Source organism: Vigna angularis, chromosome 4 (assembly GCF_016808095.1).
Source record: "Vigna angularis cultivar LongXiaoDou No.4 chromosome 4, ASM1680809v1, whole genome shotgun sequence".
Taxonomy (NCBI): domain Eukaryota; kingdom Viridiplantae; phylum Streptophyta; class Magnoliopsida; order Fabales; family Fabaceae; genus Vigna; species Vigna angularis.
This window is the reverse complement of record NC_068973.1, coordinates 17,007,187-17,026,630: the sequence shown is the minus strand read 5'-3', so window position 1 is coordinate 17,026,630 and position 19,444 is coordinate 17,007,187. Positions and strand designations below refer to the sequence as shown.

Genomic DNA, 19,444 nt, shown 5'->3' with positions numbered 1-19,444 from the left:
GGACTACAGTTTTTGTCAATAAACCAGACGAGCATGTTCTCTACGGAGAAGTCATTGGGAGGAAGACAAGCTTTCACATATGCACAAATTTAAATGTATTCATTGTTGTAACTAATTCAAGTAAAGATTGTATGTTGTAGTTGACTCTATAAATAGAGTCATGCTTGTAAAACCATTTGTACAGTAATAAAATTGAGGTATACTTGGAAACATCTCTCTATTCTTCCTCTCCCTTCCTTCTAACAAGTGGTATCTAGAGCAAAGAATACTGAGATCTTACATGACTTTGAACGAATGAGGAAATTTTTTGTCTATCCTACCAATTATGGATGGCAAAAATTATGACTGGGTGATAAGAATGAAGGCAATTCTTGGTTATCAATAAGTCCTGGAAACTATAAAAGAAGGCAATTGTGAGAAGGATGATGTTGTAGCCAAGAAAAATGACTTCAAGGCACATTGTCTTCTTCATCAATGTGTGAATCTTGTCAACTTTGAGAAACTTTCCAAAGCCAAGACAGTTAAGGAGGCTTGAGATATTATGCATAGAGCATATGGAGGTGCTAAGCAGACTAAGAAAGTAAAGTTGTAGTCTCTCAGAAGACTGTTTATCCATGCTTGACCAAGAATTTGTTCCAAAGTACTTCAATCAGCTTTAGCTATTAATGAATTTGATAGGAACTAGAAAGTTTATGAGAGAAGAAAGAAACAAACGGCTAAGGGTGACGGGAAAGGAGCCAAACGGTTAAAAGCAGCAGGGACCGATCGTTCGCATGAAGTGGGAGCAACAGGGAACGAGCGATCAAATGAAGTGGGAGCATAAGGTGAATGTCAAACGGCTGAGGAAGAGGGGGAAGTAGTCATTCGGTGGAACAAGAGACGTTTGGTTGAAAAATGGAAAGCATAACGGTATTAACGGTTTTGGGTGGAAAGAACTTATTATAAATAGAATAATCGTCAGTTTGTAGGGGGGAGGATATATTTTTACTCATATAGTCAGGGCATTGGCCTGAGGAGGGGGATTAGGCTCCCGTAGTTATCCATACTTACATCCATACTTGTACATTGACTTTCGATACTCTTAATGTGCAAATAAATCAATACGTTTCATTCATTCTTCTGCTTTGTGTTCTTGTTGTGATTCACGAGAGAAGGGAATTAGGTTTTCGATTACAGAAACCTAACAATTGGTCCGACCTGCCGGATCCAATTGAGGGAGAAGAAAGCGATGGAGGGAAGAATTGATAGTACATTGAATGTAGTGGAGAGCCAGCTAGAAGCCATGGAGATAGCGGTTGATGGAATAAAGGCAGAAAACTTAGCGCTGCGCCAAGATACGACGGCGATTCGACAAGACTTGCAAGAGGTCATGTGAATTCTAGGAGCAAGGGCGCGCGAGGAGACGTGGTCAGACAGTAGTCAAGCATTAGTAAACCGAAATCGAGGGACAAGACGACGACGAGATGGGAGGAAGAGGGGGGGAGTGCGGCGAAGGAAATGGCGGGTGGCGAAAATGGGTAGAGTTGCCCCTTTTCGAGGGATTGGATCCGCTCAACTAGATCAATCGCGCAGAAAAATTCTTTGAATTACAAGGCGTTTCGGAGGAAGAGAAGATCCGCTTGGCTTACATTAGTATGGAAGGGAGTGCGGGGTACTGGTTTCAGTTCTGGAGGACGAAGGCGAGAAACCAATCATAGGAAGGATTGAAGGATGTGCTGGTAATGCGATTCGGGGGACGAAACAGGGGTACTGTTTTCGAGTGGTTGGGGGAGACCAAGCAAACTGGCACTATGGACGAATTCGTTCAGGAATTTGAGGTACTGGTGGGCCAAACGAGTGGGTTACTGGAGGAGCAATTGTTAGGGTATTTGCTTGCGGGGTTACAGGGGGAGATTCGAGATCAGGTTCGAATGCTCGACCCTAGCGAATTGATGATGGCCATGCGCATTGCTAGAGATGTGGAAGAAGCTCGCTGAAATAATAAGGTGGGAGGTTGGATCGGAAGTAAGACCTCATCATCGTGGGGACGCAGCACAGGCGGTGGAGGGACGAGTGGCCGAATAGAACCTAACAGGAGCGGAATGGGTAAGTCAGGAGGAAACAAGAGTGTTAGCTCAGTAAAAAGAGAGGGAGCACCTGGGGTAGTGGCGTACAAGACAAGGGCGATAGGAGGAAGTGATAACAGGGGAAAAAAGGGGTGAGAAACCTACCTTACCAGGAGTATCTGAAGCGACAAGATGAGGGTCGTTGTTTTCGTTGTGGTAGGCCTTTCGGCGTTGGCCATAGATGCCCTGAACGAAGCCTGAGAGTGACTATATTGGGCGAAGATGAGGTCGAAGAGGATGAAGGAGCGAAGGATGAGGTGGAACAGCGGCAAATGGAACTTTCGGCTTTCTCTGTAGGAGGATTAACTCAATCCAGGATGATGAAGCTTCAGGGGAAGATAAAGGGGAGACCGGTGCTACTTCTGATATATAGTGGCACCAGCCACAACTTCATATCTCAGAGGTTGGTGGCGGAGTTGGCCTTAGAGGTGGAGGATATTAGGCAGTATCAGGTGAGCCTCAGAGATGGGCAGAAGAAAAGGACCCAGGGGCTGTGCAGCAATGTAATACTAGAGATAGGAGAAGTGGAGATAGAGGAACAATTTTACTTGTTCGAGTTAGGAGGGGTAGAAGTGATATTAGGAGTAGATTGGTTGGCGAAATTGGGAGAAGTAACTACTGACTGGGGAATATTAACTATGGTCTTCAGGCAAGGAGGGAAGCAGGTAACAATCCAGGGGGATCCCACCTTGGCCAAAGAAGTGGTGGCGCCAGAAGCCCTGTTCAAAATGACAGAAATAGAAGAGGTGACAGTAGTATGGAGCTTAGGACATATGGAGGGAAAAAAAATATCAGAGAATTAACTCAAGGATTGACAATAACATAGGGAGAAGAATTGGAGAGCATACTGGAACAATATAAAGTGGTGTTCCAAGAGCCTAGAGGACTACCCCGAGATAGGGAAATGGTGCATAAAATACCATTGAAAGAAGGAGAGGGTCCCATTAATGTAAGACCCTATAGATATCCACATATGATAAAAGGAGAAATTGAAAAACAGGTGGAGGAGATGCTTAAGACGAGAATAATAAGGCCTAGCACAAGCCCTTATTCAAGCCCGATTAATCTAGTCAAGAGAAAGGATGGGAGTTGGAGATTCTGTATAGATTATAGGGCTCTTAATAGAGCAACCATTCCTGACAAGTTTCCCATACCGGTCATAAAGGAGCTTCTGGATGAACTGAGGGGGGAAAAATACTTTTCAAAGATGGATTTAAAGGCGAGTTACCACCAGATTAAAATGGGAGCAGCGAACATCCAAAAGACAGCCTTCTAGACGCATCAAGGACACTATGAGTTCCTTGTGATGCCATTCGGCCTTACTAATGCCCCAGCCACATTTCAGAGTGCTATGAATAGTTTGTTGAAGCCATATCTGAGAAGATTTGTACTAGTATTCTTTGATGATATACTAGTCTACAGCAGGACTTGGGAAGAACATAGGGAGCATGTGGGGCAAGGTTTGAGCACCTTGAGGCAGCATGGATGGGTGGCAAATAGAAAGAAGAGTGAATTTGGCAAAGTACAGATACAGTATTTGGGACATAACATTTCTGAGAAGAGAGTAGAAATGGATTCGGATAAGGTGGAAGCTGTAAGGGGGTGGCCTTAACTTAGGACCCTTAAAGCCTTGAGAGGATTTCTAGGCTTGATAGGGTACTATAGAAGATTTTTACGGAACTATGGGAAGATTGCACGTCCATTGACTGACCTGTTGAAGAAGGGAAATTTCAGATGGACAGAAACAGCTAAGACAACCATGGAGCAATTGAAGACAGCGATCACCACTGCACCAGTGTTGGCCTTGTCGAATTTTACCCAATAGTTTAATATTGAGTGTGATGCTTATGGTGGTGGAGTCGGGGTTGTTCTCACACAGAACAAAAGGCCCATTGCATTTTTTAGTAAGGCGTTATTAGAAAGAACACTGAGCAAGTCCATTTATGAAAAGGAGCTCATGGCCTTGGTGTTGGCTATCCAACATTGGAGACCCTATCTCCTTGGACATAAGTTTGTGGTACATATAGACAAGAAGAGTCTAAAATATCTGCTGGAGCAGAGGATTACTACGCAGAACCAATAGAATTGGATAGCCAAACTCCTTGGGTACGATTTCGAAATAATGTATAAGGCAAGGGCGGAAAATCGGGTGGCTGACGCCTTATCCAGGAATGGGGAAGAAGCAAAGGAGGAGAAGGAGTTGAGAATAATGGCTAAACCATATTGGCAGGATTTTCAGGAGGTCTTGGGGCAAGTCGAGGAGGACGAACAATTGAGGAAGATAAAGGAAAACTTGAAGGAGGATCCGGAGTGTAATTCCCCTTATACCATGGAAAGAGGCAGGCTCCACATAAGGGTAGATTGGTTATCTAAGCAAAGTCAACATGGATACCTAAAATATTAGTTGAGTTCCATACGTCTCCTACTGGGGGTCATTCTAGAGTATACCGAACGTACCGTCGGGTGGCCTAGTCGTTATACTGGGTAGGGATGAAGAAGGCAGTTACAGACTTCGTGGCCCACTGTCTAATCTGCCAGCAACACAAATATCTAACCTCCTCGCCTCAAGGATTGTTGCAGCCCTTACCGATTCCCCAAGCAATTTGGGAAGAGATTAATATGGATTTCATAGTAAAGCTTCCCAAATCGCAGGGCTATGATGCTTTGCTGGTTGTGGTAGATCGATTGAGTAAGTGCGGGCATTTTATTCCCCTGAAACATCCCTACACAACTCGCACAGTGGCTGAAATCTTCGTGAAGGAAGTGGTGAGGTTGCATGGGTGCCGATGACGATTGTTAGTGATAGAGATCCTTTATTTTTTAGCCTGTTTTGGAAGGAGTTGTTCAAAATACAAGGCATCCAACTCCAGATGAGTACAAGATATCATCCGGAGTCGAATGGACAAATGGAGGACTTAAACAGGGTTCTAGAGGGATACTTGAGATGTTTCAGTTCTGAGCAGCCAAGGAGTTGGTGTTCTATTCTCCCCTAGGTGGAATACTGGTACAATACCAATTATCAAGGGGCAGCTAGGTGTACACCATTTGTGATTGTGTATGGAAGAGCCCCTCCCTCATTGACAAGGTTTACTCCAAGAGAAACCTTAGTGGATGCCGTGGCGCAGGAATTGCAAATTAGGGATGAGGCGTTGCAGCAGCTCCGGTTTCATTTGATGAGAGCACAAGATTTGATGGCCAAACATGCTAATCGTAAGAGGAAACCAGTAGAGATCAAGGTTGATGACTAGGTCTACTTGAAGATCAGGCCCCATAGGCAATCTTATATGGTTGTAAGGCTACATCCAAAGTTTTCGACCAGGTATTTCGAGCCATTTAAGGTGGTGCAGCAAGTAGGACAGGTGGCTTACAGGCTACTATTACCAAACACAGCGAGGATACACCCTGTATTCCACGTGTCACAATTAATGCTGGCGGTAGGTACAAAGAGGGTGGAAAAGGAGTTACCAAAGGGGTTGCAGGCAGAGGGGCCCTCATTTTGGCCACTACGTGTATTGGACCAAAGACAGAAGCAAAAGGGCGAGGATCTGGTTGAACAAATATTGATTGAGTGGCAGGAAGGTGGAGTTGATGGGGCCACTTGGGAGGACTCGATGGCAATACAAGATCAATTTCTAGAGTTTAACCTTGGGGACAAGGTTAATTTTCAGGCGGAGGGTAATGATAGGACCTGGAAAGTTTATGAGAGAAGAAAGAAACGAACGACTAAGGGCGACGGGGAAGGAGCCGAACGGTTAAAAGCAGTAGGGACCGATCGGTCACATGCTAAGAGAGCAGTAGGAACCGATCGTTCACATGAAGTGGGAGCAACAGGGAACGAGCGGTCAAATGAAGTGAGAGCATAAGGTGAATGCCGAACGACTGAGGGAGAGGGGGAAGTAGTCGTTCGGTGGAACAAGAGACGTTCGGTTGAATAATGGAAAGCATAACGGTATTAACGGTTTTGGGTGAAAAGAACTTATTATAAATTGAATAATCGTTAGTCTGTAGGGGGGAGGATATATTTTTACTCATATAGTCAGGGCATTGGCCTGAGGAAGGGGATTACGCTCTCGTAGTTATCCATACTTACATCCATACTTGTACATTGACTTTCGATATTGTTAATGTGCAAATAAATCATTATGTTTCATTCATTCTTCTGCTTTGTGTTCTTGTTGTGATTCGTGAGAGAAGGGAATTAGGTTTTTGATTACAGAAACCTAACAGAATTCCATAAGAGCCTATGGGGAAATGGTGACAAAACAAAATATGGTGGAGAAAATCTTGTGGAAATTATCCTCTAAGTTTGACTACATTGTAGTTGGAATAGAAGAGTCTAAGGACATTATAAAGATGACGGTAGAAGAGCGCCAAGGATTGTTGGAGGCCCATGAGTTGAAATTACTATCGGGGATTGTTGACAGAGGTGTTAAAGAACAAACACTTCAAGCGAAAGTCTCCAAGAAGACTGGTTGATCATGTGGAAGGTGGACGAAAGGTAAGTACAATAACAGATTTAACAAGGAAAGGAGGAGGTCTTTTAATCAAGAACAATCTAAACACGATGATAAACCATAATCCCCTGGTAGGGGAAACATAGGAGGTAGAACTGGAAATTGATGTCAAGATAGAAAGAATATTCAATACTATAATTGTGAAAAATGGGGGCATTATGTAGCTAATTTTTGGCATGGAAAAGGAAAAAAAGAAGAAAGATTAGGAGAACAAGGCTTATGTAGGTCAAGATGAGTCTAACAAAGATCCTATTTGGCTCATGTTTACAACATAATTAAGATTATCTTTCTTTAGAAAATTGGTTTCTAGATACTAGATGTTCCAATCACATGATTTGACACACGGACTGACTACCCAATGTTGATACAAGTAGACAAAGCAAAGTAAGGTTTGTTGGTGATACATGACAGTTGCAGGTATTGGTGACATTGTGATCAAAAGAGATGAAGACAAGGTAAAAATCGTTGAGAATGTATTACATGTTTCTGGTTTGGAGTGTAATCTTTTGAGTGTAGGTCAGAGTTGAGAAAGGCTTCTCGGTCACCATGAAGGATAATCTTCTGAAGTTTTATGACTCGAGACAAAGATTGGTGTTAAAGTCTCCTTTGTCAAAGAATACAATGTTTTAAACCAGATTGCACAAGGTGGAAAGTCAGTGCTTCACAACCACTATTCTTGACAAATCAAACTGAATTTGGAACATGAGGTTTGACCATTTAAATTTCCAAAGTTTGAAGCAATTAACGAACAAGAAAATGGTGATTAGATTACCTAATATCTCTCCACCTAATAAAATGTGTGAAGAATGTTTGTTTGGAAAACAACCCAAGAAATGTTTTCAAGTCTCACATGCATATGAGAGCTATTGAATTGTTGCATGTAGTATATTATCATGTGTGTGGTTCTTTTGAATATCTTCTTTAGGACGAAACAAGCACTTTGTTTCTTTTGTAGATGATTATAGTTGCATGATGTGGTTATATTTGATAAAGACAGAGTGTGATGTGGTTATATGTGATAAAGGCCAAGCATGATGTGGTTATATCCGAAGGAATTGGTAATTGGTATGGAGTGATTTTTAGAGATGATGATTCAACATCCGAAGATGAGATCTGGAATGAACATTAGAAATCAAGCTAGAGAAGAGGCGATAATGCGTCAAAAGTATCATAATCCTCTAATAAAAACGAGTTTTCCAATCGAGGAACATGCTATATCCATACTCACACCATATGCCTTTGAGTTGCTTCAACATGAGATTGAGTTATCTACAAAATATGCAACAAGTGTGATTGAAAATGACTCTTACTCGGTGCGGCATCATACCAAACTTGATGGAGATCGTTCAGTAACTTGGATAAAGGAAAAAAATTTAATTCATTGTTCTCGTAAAGAATTTGAATTTTTTGGGATACTATGTAGACATGTTATTCGAGTGTTGTTGAAGAATGACTATTTTAGCATTCCAGAAGTATATCTTTCTTCTCGATGGAGAAGAGAAAGCTCATTGATCCCACAACCAAGACACATAATCAACTCTAATGATAACTCCTCTGTTGAGTTTCGATCACTCGTGCAATGTTTAAAGGTTGAATCTTTAAAGACCAAAGATCGAGTTGAAGTAACTACTAAAGAGTTAAAGAAAGCCATTCACTATTTAAAAGGCATGTCTGAGTTCAAGAAAATTCAATTGATCTAGAACATGGTGTTCTAAGTGTTGATGAGTGTGATGTTGAAAATCCTATCACATCTAAAATAAAAGGTCGACCAAGAGGATCAAGGGCAAAAGGAGGAGTTGAAGCTGCAAAGAAACCTCATCGTTGTCATTATCCTAATTGTAGTGGAACCGATCATGACTCACGAAATTGTCCAATCAAAAGGAAGAAAGACTCATTATTAGCTTCTCAATCATCTCCTAATAAGTAATGCATGATTTTGTTGTGAAAGTACTCAATGACTCATTGTCGCTGCTTTATTACACTCTCTCTTTACATGGGAAAAGTTAACAATAAGCCTAAAATTGTGAAAGTACTCAATGACATATACTTGAATCACATGTACTTTGTTTCAAGAATTACTCATACTTGAGTGAATCAATAAGCCCAAAATAATAAAAATAAACTAAATGGAAAACAAATTTCAATAATTTCAATTTACATTCTAAATAGGATTGTGCGTAACAAGTCTAATATAACATTTACCTAAAACAATTATTCTTCTTTGTTTGATCTTTTAAGTATTATAACTCCTTTGCTTTTTTCTTCTTTAGTGGCTCCAACAATTTGTCTATTATTGTTTTTTCTTCCTCTATTTTTCTTCGGTAGCTTTAACTTCTTTGAAGCTGAACCAAAGGAGGCAACATCTTTTAAAAAAAAGCATCATCAAATCTTGAGTCAATATTAGAGATATCAACAAAGAAGCAAGCAATATTCACAAGAGGAAATTGAACTAAAACAACAAAGACAATTGACATAAGAGACTTTAACCATTTTTACATGAAAATTTTCCCAAATCCCAACCTAAAAATATTGTAAAATAAAATTAAAAGATAGAAATACCTATTTGATGTATGCACACCATTGCTCATAAAAAAAATCTATGCACACCATTAATTTCTATACATAAACTTATTTTCATCATTACAATTTAAAAAGCATCGTTAAAATAAGTACTACGTCAACATACTGTAATAAGCATCAAAACAAGACCCATTTAGAGAAGCTAAGTAAATAAAATATAAGAAATTTAGAAAAAAAAACATAAATTAGCTAGATTTCTATCTCACTCCAGTCTATATTCTCCAAGAAGACTAACACTCAAACTGCACCAACCAACCAGTTCAGTCTCACCAACAACACCAAGTTCTATTAACTTTCATAAGATAATTTTTAAAATGAATTAATATTAGTTTTAATTACTTATTTTCTTTTAAAATACTTATACTTTTATATATATATATATATATATATATATATATATATATATATATATATAAATTAAATTGAATTAAAATAATAACACAATGACACAATACTTATCAATATAACACTGTACATCAAAGACATGACCTATGACAACAAAAATTTGGAAGAAAAAATAAAAAAATATTATAATTAAATTGTTGCAAATAGTTAAATAAATTTTTAGAGATAGAAATATTTTAAAAATTTATAATCAAATTATTAGAGAAAGAAATATTTTGAAAAATTATAATTAAATTATTCTAATCTAGTACACGCTAGCTTGAATATAAAAGTTCAAAATTAAAAAAAGTTATGCTTTTCTGACAAATATTTAAAATTTGATTAATGATGTTTTGTGAAAAAGAATTACTATAAGTATAAATTATGAAAAATATTTCTAGAGATTTATAAGACTATATATATAATTTTTTTGGTCAAATTACTTTGGTATAAAACTACTTCAATTATTTTAATTTAAGTAGGCTTTATCAATGTTCACTGTCATTTTTAAAACGTTGTTAAAGTAGTGAAATTTTAGAACAACTACTCTCTTATATCTTTTATTTATACTTTCATTTTTAGAACATAAAAAGTTAATTTATTTTTGTTCTTAAGTTTCAGGCATTTAAAAACCTAATTCTTAAATACATGATTTTCACTGTGCTACATAGAATAGAAGTTTGGTGATGCAAGGGAGAAAGGGGAAAATTGGTGAGCAGCGATGAGTAGGGTTTTTAATTGAAAGGGTTATAGAGTAGTGAGTTGGGTAAGGTGTTGAGAAAGCTTGAAAATTGAGATATGGGTCGCAGTGTTTCACGTTCTCCTTCTCGCAGAAGAAGATACTCTCCTTCTCCGATTTCTCATCGCCACTCTCGAACTTCCAGGTACCAATTCATCTCCTTTTTCTCTTTCATTTTCCCTCTCTCGCTCTCCCTCTCTTTAACTCGTTCTCTCTGTTGTTTCAGGCGCCGCTCTCCTTCCCACAAACGCCGCAGAAGGCGCAGAACCTCTTCCTCCCCCTCTCCTTCTCGCAGCCCAACTCCTAAGCTCAAGAAAGATCAGAAGAAAAGGTAAACCATCACCATAACCATTCCTTTTCTTCTCTTTCGATTTCGTTTGAATTGATCTTAGTTTTAAGAAATTTCATTAGTTGGGTTTCGTATTAAATGCACATATCACCACTATTGAATGGCATTTTTAAGCATGTGGTTGCTCGCCGCACTCATCTTGCATTTTTTACAATATTAAAAATTCGTTTTGTTTGAAATTGATAATGCTAATGAGAATGATAATAGTAATAATAAACAATGCTGCATTGCAATTATTATTCTGTGCAGATTTTTAGTCTTTATGCCATTGTTCGCTTGTGTTGTTTCAAAGGAGGAAACAAAGACGTGAGATAATTCAAATTCATGAATACTACTCATCTATGCTGCTGATGCGTTAGATCTAATTAAAATCCTCTTTACTTATCAAAATAAAAGATGAATACAACTAATCTATATTGTGGAGGAGATCCATTTACTAAGATGTATGAGAGTTTAGAGCAGCTTGTTAGTCTATTCACTTGTTTTCTATGTTTTTCTCCTTTTATAGATTTAGTCCGTATATGAGAAAGCTATAATTTGTAGTCTCTACTAGGGGATGTTTTCCTAGTTTTGGTCCCTCTTGCTCTAATACAGGGAAGACTTTCTGACAGTCGTGGTGATAATAAACTACTGGGAAAAACTGTATAGGAACTAAAATTTAATAGTTTTCCCGTACAGGGATTAAATCTTAAAATGTAGACACATCTTATTGTATAAGATTGTTCTTTTTAAGAATGCAAGGGTTTTGGTACTACACTTGACCTGATATAAGTTAGCGACCGTTTGAACATGAGTTCTCTTGCTAGATGCTTCTGAATAAATTCCAGTCTATGCTCAAGATAAGTGATGTAATTTTAAAATGCAACAGGTTAATTTCATTCTTCACTGGCTTTTCTGAAGGAAGTTCAACTTGTTAAATATGATGAACACTGGCTTCTTCCAATTATCTCCTCTTGCACTAGAAACTTCATTTGTTATGGATCAGAAACGTGCTAGAGAGGTATGCCTTGTAAGCATAACAAGCTCATATTTTCCATGTCAATGGATGAAATGGCTAGATAAATAATAAACAGATTTGAAAAAAAACATTGGTTTTACATACTTATCTAACTTTCTGGTATAGAAATTAGTATGACTTGCTTAGTTGCTTGTGCATCTTTCTTTTTTCATCAATGCCAATTAATTTATGTTTTCCAACTTCTAACATTGGCACAGGCGTCAACATGAGGAAGAGTTGAAACTGTTGGAAGAGGAAACTGCAAGAAGACTGGAAGAAGCAATTCGAAAAAATGTTGAGGAGAAGCTTAAATCAGAGGAAGTCAAGTTAGAAATAGAAAGGCGTGTGGCAGAGGGAGTGAAAAAATTGTTTGATGATGTTGAAGCTCAACTTGGAAAAGAAAAGGAAGATGCTCTTACTGAAGCTAGAAGGAAAGAAGTAAGTATTCTCACTGGGACTTCTTTTTTTCCTCTTTCCCCCTTTTCATCTGAACAAGAATCACGGGCAAGGTATTTATCATTCTCTGAATAATTCACATAAAAAATGTAGGAAGTTTCATCAGAAATTGATAAATTTAGTGTTGAAAAATGATACTGGTCTTTGGGATACCTTTTAATCATGTTTTGTCTGCTAAACAAGCTGTCACCCTGCCAGAATCCATGATCCTGAAATTAGGTTTACCCTGTCTGTTAAAATATTGATCAGATCGTAATAATCTCAGTCTGTCAAATACTAATCAGATTATATCAAGGTTCTCGGATATGTATACAGTTTTCACATCTGATTTAGTATCTATATTTGGTTCCAATTACTTTTTCTCTTGGTATCTTTGTTCATTAGCGCTATAAGTCATCAGGTAACAGTGTTGAAGTGTCTCTCCCTGTGACGACTGACAAATAAGCTGTTTGTGATTTGTATCTAAAAGTATGCATACTACCTTTTAAGTTGTGAGCATGGTTAGCAGTAGTTTGTACAATTTCGATGAAGCAAATTTTCAGCATGGCGATATGAATTGTGAGTTGTATTGTTTTCGTGTTTGAATCGTGCATGAACTGTGCAAATCGCACATGAATCGTGATCATTTGAATCGTATCTTACATGCGAATTGTGGTGTGTTGCAACACTTTGCTGTCCTAGGGCCATCATGTCTCATGTCTGTTGTGGTTGGAGTATTGATTTTTGCAGCCAAACGTGTAAAAAATGGACACTGGAGCGGGCCAATCATGCTGCACTGAAGTTCTACATCTTCTATTCTAATCGTGGCTGCACATGCTGCTAGTGGGTTGAAAAGAGACATGACCCGATTCACAGCCCTAAACCTAAACAATAGCGTTGTGTTTAGTTCCAAGAAAAGTGACCTTTTGACTTTTGGCCATCCATTATTTACTGAACTCTTTTATTCATATAGGACTTTCAAATATTTAATCAAAATTTTAAAAAAATAAAATTAAAATCTAGATTCACCATTTTCATTTTCTAATTAAATTTAAATAATGTTATTTTCTATTCTCATATTTTGGAAACTAAAATGAGAATTATCGAGGCTTACATGTCACTTTATATTTGACTTCATAATTCTAAAATATATGTTGTGTTTTATTGTTGAACATAAATCTTATGATTTGATTTGGGAAAGGCCCATTACGATTAGCCATTTTTGTATTCTGATTCAACTACCATGTTTGTAACCACTAGGAGAGTATGGTAAAATCTTAATTGGGTTTCTTTTTCTTTTCCTGGTCTCGTCTAATGTCTTTTGGAAATTGTGATGCGGTGTTGTCATTCGACAGGAACAAGCTCGTAAAGAAAGAGAAGAGCTGGATAAGATGCTTGAAGAGAATAGGAGAAGAGTGGAAGAAGCACAGAGAAGAGAAGCACTTGAGCAGCAAAGAAAGGAGGAGGAACGACAAAGGGAATTAGAGATGATTCAGAGACAAAAAGAAGAGGCTGCTCGGAGAAAGAAGCTGGAGGAGGAAGAAGAACATGCGAATCGAATTAATTCTTTGGGTAAGAACAAATCTAGGCCTAAGTCTTATGGTTTCTAATTACCATATCATATCAATTTGTACTCATCTGTACCCTAGTGTGAAACCATGATCTTGAATGAACGATTTGATACTCCTATAAATGCAACCTATTTTATTAAAAGATATAAGAAAAATTGAAAGTATAATTTTCTCTTGAAGTTACTATTATGATGAGATTTATTTGCGAAATGGCTACCTGCCTATGTCACTGGGTTTAGATATTATCAGTCAGAATGCAGTGAATGATCAATAAAATAATGATAGATCTTATTGCGGTACATGAGCTTGTGAAGTTGTAATCCCACATCATGCTTTCTCTGGAGAAATATTGAGGAAAAAACAGTTTTTCGACAATTTAAAGAATTCGATTTGAGTAAAATTTCTTTGTGAATATGCTATGCATTATCAAAAAGTTTATCTCGATTTTTTTCCCAGAATGTTTACTTTTTTAGCGACATATAAATATATTGGATGACAATGGATTAAAAACGCTTCTAAGAGCATCAGATTTAAAACTAATTTCATTGTGGTTCTGACTATAATTGTTGTGCTTGTTATGACTAGTTGTGTTGGTCTCGACAAAAAATGGTGTTATAATTTGATCAAGTTTGTTTTCGATGCTCAACAAGGATGATTGGTAGATAATTTGCACCTGTCAAAAACACAACTAAGTATTTGTTGCCGTTGTCACAGGTTGGCCGTCACTGTTATGATATGACCACTATATCTACCAAAAGTGGCAAAATCAGAGGAAAACTGTCTCATAATAGAAAGCGATAATTATTATCTTTAAACGCAGATCATTAAAACTTAATGGTTTTCTAGAAAAGCCTCCCGGTTCTTTTAATTTATCAGGTGGGACTGACTAATATATTTATGAATTTGTTTTCTATTATATTTTGACAAAATGAAAAAGAGCCTGAGCGGAGTTTTAAGTATGCAATAACGGATAATAATATATAATAAACTTTTAACTTCTGCTACAATTAGACAAAATATTTTCCACTCAGTATGACTACTAAACTCATTATACGTATCAAATTTATTTATGTAATTGTGAGACGAGAAAAATATATATAATTTCATTTTATGGTATTTGTTTAACAAATAAATATAATCTTCAAAGTCTTAAATATTTACTCTTTTGCATAGGTACTTGTTATATTTACGTGAGGGTGGGGGAAAGCAGCACCATTGCCATCCATCCCTGTTCTAAGGAATATAATATGTCATGTTTTACTTTATTTGTTTCCCCCATTAACTATCACATTCTCGCAATTGTTTGCATGCTTTTCTGCGGGAATTTATGCTTAGATGCCATCTATTACTGGAGCCAAAAAGTCATCACTTTTCCCTTTTATTAAATAAATTTAATTATTTCTTTAGTAAAGTAAATTAAACTGGGACTCCATATGACAGTCTTTTGGATTGCACACAATACCCTACCTTTTAGGTCTACGACAATCATTCTTGGAGAGATTAAGAAACTTTTTGTAAGTAGTAAAGAAGAAGAGATACAAAAGAGACGAGTATAATTTACTCAAAAAATTATGTGCTGCAATCATGTTGATCAATTTACACGAGACAAGGAAACAAACAACTTCAGTATTTGATGTTTAGATTTTACATGTACGGAGATAATAACAGTTAATTTCTTAAATCAATTACCTTTTGGTTTTTGAGTCGAGACATATTCCAGGTTAATGGAGAAAAAAATAGAAGCAGTAAATGGTGTTTTAGTCTAATTTGTTATCCCAGTATCTCACGGTGATTCTTAAGAGATTCATAAAAAATGAATGTCTAACTTTATACAGCAAAAAAGTATGAAATTAAGTGATTGTTACATATGAAGAGTGACTAAGGAAGGAATGAGAGATGGTAGGCAGCACCAATAATCATGCTAGAATTGACTAACACTTAGCTTTACTCAAAGGTAACAGGTCAAATTTCACCCTAGACCACCCTCCTTTTTTACCCTTTTTATTATTTATTTGTGTTTGGGTTAATGTAGGTAATCTTCCTAAACCTATCACTAATTTGGATTATGTCATTTCAAATCAAATGTACACCCATTAACTAAAAACATATGTAACAATAAGTTATATTTGAGGAAAGAAAAAACGGAAAAATTAATGATAAGTAAATAAAACGATAATACACTTTTTTTCTTAGGCTTTTTCTTTCTTGTTTTAGAATAAAGTAGTATTTTCAAGCATATCTCATCAATTACATATTTTTAGCTGTCTGGCTACTTTAACCATCATATTATCGTTAACTATTGCTGGTCGCAATACAAGCCACGCTTTCATACCAATTATTATGATAATTTGGTTTCAAATTTCGACTACAATATTCCTTTTGAATTCCAAAGCTTTATTGTTTCAAATGCTCAACGTAATTAGTTATATATATATATTAAGAATGCATCAAAATTTGCTACGAAGAAAATGTATCGAACGTTTTGACCAATGTTATTGCAAGTTACAAGAGATTGATAAATAAATAATTGGCATAATATCTTTGTCTCTAAGGCCTTCTACCTAACTAAAAAAGGATCATCAACCAACCCTTTTTTTTCCTGTTGGATGCGTGGAATTGAAACAAAGCTCAGTTTCCACTCTTTGGAGCATTTAGTAAACCAGTTTGTCCACCCAACCTATTCATCCAATCCAATCACTCCACAACTTACACATAAAAATCAAATGACGAAGCACAAAGATGCATGTATAAAATATATCAATATTCCTACTGCCTAATTTCTTACAAACTATATTTTATATGGGTTTCATAATTTATGTAAATTATGTGGTTCACCCAATTCGTGATCATTGATCAACATCGATTACTGCTCCAAGATTAGTCAGAAAAGTGGTGAAGCCGACAAATACAAATAGATAATTTCAAAGCTAAGCGAACCTCTTGAAGACAATCCAAAACTTGGGGTGATCCTCTAATCCAAGAAGTCTATATGTTATTATTTTGGTGATATAATCCAAGAACCCCTAAACCGTACGTGTTTCTTGGCTCGTGTTGTGTCACAACAATGTTGCCTTTTAGAAGTAAAATCTTTACCAACCTCAACGCAAGACTCGGTACTTAATTTTTGCGACACAACGCTGATATCTCAACCTCCATTCATCATCAAACGCACGACCCTCTCTCTTTACACCAAAAAAACTTCTCTCTCTCTCTCTCTCTCTCTCTCTCTCTCTCTCTCTCTCTCTCTCTCTCTCTCTCTCTCTCTCTCTCTCTCTCTCTCTCTCTCTCTCTCTCTCTCTCTCTCTCTCTCTCTCTCTCTCTCTCTCTCTCTCTCTCTCTCTCTCTCTCTCTCTCTCTCTCTCTCTCTCTCTCTCTCTCTCTCTCTCTCTCTCTCTCTCTCTCTCTCTCTCTCTCTCTCTCTCTCTCTCTCTCTCTCTCTCTCTCTCTCTCTCTCTCTCTCACTCACTCACTCTTGTAACTCTTCTGTTTTTTCCTAAAAGAAAAAAGAGAAGGACAAAACTTACAAGCTAAAACTCTTCTTCCCTTAATCCTCTTCACCACATTCGAAGGGAACGTTACAAAAAACACCAAAATTTTCTCGTGTGTCGAACAAGCTAAGATAAGATCTTTCCTTTCATATATACATTACTACACTTCTCATCATCACTCTTCTCTTTCACTCATTCACTTTATATAATTCCTTCCACATTGAGCACCCTAATTACCATGGCTACACTGAAACAACCTTCATTGTTTGTCACATTGCTGGCACTTCTGGCGGTGTCTCTTTTCGTGGCTCCGACAACCTCCACTTCCAGAAAAAACCTCAAGCACCACCCTTGTCCTACAGATGGGTTCCGAGTCAAGCTTCGCCACGTTGACTCGGGGAAAAACCTGACCAAACTAGAGCGTGTGCAACACGGGATGAAGCGTGGAAAGAGTAGGCTTCAGAGGCTAAACGCAATGGTGTTGGCAGCTTCAACCGCACCGGATTCTGATAAGTTGGAAGCCCCTACCCATGCAGGGAATGGAGAGTACTTGATGGAGTTAGCCATAGGAACTCCACCACTGTCTTACCCTGCGGTTTTGGACACCGGCAGTGACCTCATATGGACACAATGCAAGCCTTGCACACGATGTTACAAGCAGCCAACACCAATTTTCGACCCCAAGAAGTCCTCTTCGTTTTCCAAGGTCTCATGTGATAGCAGCTTATGCAGTGCTTTGCCTTCATCTACATGCAGTGATGGGTGTGAGTATGTGTATTCATACGGTGATTATTCAGTTACACAAGGGGTGTTGGGCACTGAGACCTTCACTTTCGGAAAGTCCAAGAAGAAAGTTTCGGTTCACAACATTGGTTTTGGTTGTGGGGAGGATAACGAAGGTGATGGGTTTGAACAGGCCTCGGGGTTGGTGGGGCTTGGACGTGGTCCTTTGTCTTTGGTTTCTCAACTGAAGGAACCCAGATTTTCTTATTGCTTGACCCCAATAGATGACAGAAAAAAGAGTGTTTTGTTGTTAGGGTCTTCGGCAAAGGTGAAAGATTCAAAAGGGGTGACAACTCCTCTTATCAAAAACCCTTTGCAACCTTCTTTTTACTACCTTTCTCTTGAAGGTATCTCTGTGGGGGACACTAGATTGCCCATTGACAAGTCCACTTTTGAGGTGGGTGATGATGGGAGTGGAGGTGCGATCATAGATTCTGGCACCACAATCACGTACATTGAAGAAAAAGCCTTTGATGAACTGAAGAAAGAGTTCATTTCTCAAACCAAGCTTCCTGTCGACAAAAGTAGCTCAACTGGGTTGGATCTTTGTTTCTCTTTGCCATCAGATTCAACAGAAGTGGAAATTCCGAAGCTGATTTTCCACTTCAGCGGTGGGGATTTGGAGCTGCCCGCTGAGAACTACATGATTGGTGACTCCAGCTTGGGAGTGGCTTGCTTGGCCATGGGTGCTTCCAGTGGAATGTCTATATTCGGGAATGTTCAACAGCAGAACATTTTGGTGAACCATGATCTCGAGAAAGACACCATTTCTTTTATCCCTACGTCCTGTGATGAGTTGTGAGGGTGTGTTGTATACACTGATTCTTAGTACATGCTTTTGTTGCTTTGTTTGTTTAATGTTCTGTCGCCAAACTCCTGTTGTTATGATTGAATTTCTTAGTTTTTGCAATAATATCAACATTGTTATTGTTTGTCCAATTCAACACAGAAAAGTTAGTATAGCTTTGCGTTGCATAGATCATCGGTGGATACTGTCTCTGAGTTAACTTTGAAAATGGTTAAGAAGCTCAACAACTACCACCCACCCACCCTAAAATCGAAAAGTACTGTTCTACCAATTATTTGAATTTTATACCTTTCTATTACTTAACCACTACGAACAATGATACAGTCTTATTATGTTCATGCCATGCTGCTAGAAAAAAAGGAACGCTACAAATTTCTAACATACAAAAATCTTACTCATTTCATATTGTAACGTAGGATTTGGATATGTGCAACGCACGGGTTTTTTAAAATATAATGTATAGTATCTGTATAGCCCAATATATATCCATTGAAAATTGATCGTTTAGGTTTAGGAGATATCAATCGGTCATGATGATTAGAATTAGTTAATAATCTAGTTAATCTAAATCGATCAGTAATCAAATTTAAACGAAATTAAACTCCCTAATCAAAAGCTTATGGAAAAATTATAAATATAGATCAAAGATATGATTGTTGAAATTTTTATGACACATTTATTATAACTTTGA

At 37.6% G+C, this 19,444-nt stretch overlaps 2 protein-coding genes across 3 annotated transcripts; both read left to right on the top strand.

Moving 5' to 3' along the window:
* Window positions 1–10,233: 10,233 nt before the first annotated feature.
* LOC108330665 (uncharacterized protein At1g10890) lies at window positions 10,234–13,829 on the top strand. 2 transcript variants are annotated; one of them, XM_017565171.2, is made up of 4 exons: window positions 10,237–10,467; window positions 10,549–10,653; window positions 11,887–12,106; window positions 13,459–13,829. In XM_017565171.2, the coding sequence occupies exons 1-4, from the start codon at window positions 10,382–10,384 to the stop codon at window positions 13,711–13,713; spliced, it is 666 nt and encodes a 221-aa protein (XP_017420660.1). In that variant the 5' UTR covers window positions 10,237–10,381; the 3' UTR covers window positions 13,714–13,829. The 2 variants fall into 2 exon arrangements, with proteins under 2 accessions (XP_052732895.1, XP_017420660.1); XM_052876935.1 differs by having other exon boundaries at window positions 10,234–10,653.
* A 3,329-nt stretch (window positions 13,830–17,158) lies between these two features.
* Window positions 17,159–18,884, top strand: LOC108330937 (aspartic proteinase nepenthesin-1). The gene has a single exon (XM_017565540.2). The coding sequence runs from the start codon at window positions 17,401–17,403 to the stop codon at window positions 18,745–18,747; it is 1,347 nt and encodes a 448-aa protein (XP_017421029.1). The 5' UTR covers window positions 17,159–17,400; the 3' UTR covers window positions 18,748–18,884.
* Window positions 18,885–19,444: the final 560 nt, after the last annotated feature.

Bases quoted from the DNA above. Each gene is read 5' to 3' on its own strand.
- LOC108330665 (XM_052876935.1), top strand. From the start codon at position 10,382: ATGGGTCGCAGTGTTTCACGTTCTCCTTCTCGCAGAAGAAGATACTCT. The intron at 10,654-11,886 runs GTAAACCATCAC...ACATTGGCACAG, and splicing joins AAGAAAGATCAGAAGAAAAG to GCGTCAACATGAGGAAGAGT. The intron at 12,107-13,458 runs GTAAGTATTCTC...GTCATTCGACAG, and splicing joins CTGAAGCTAGAAGGAAAGAA to GAACAAGCTCGTAAAGAAAG.
- LOC108330937 (XM_017565540.2), top strand. From the start codon at position 17,401: ATGGCTACACTGAAACAACCTTCATTGTTTGTCACATTGCTGGCACTT.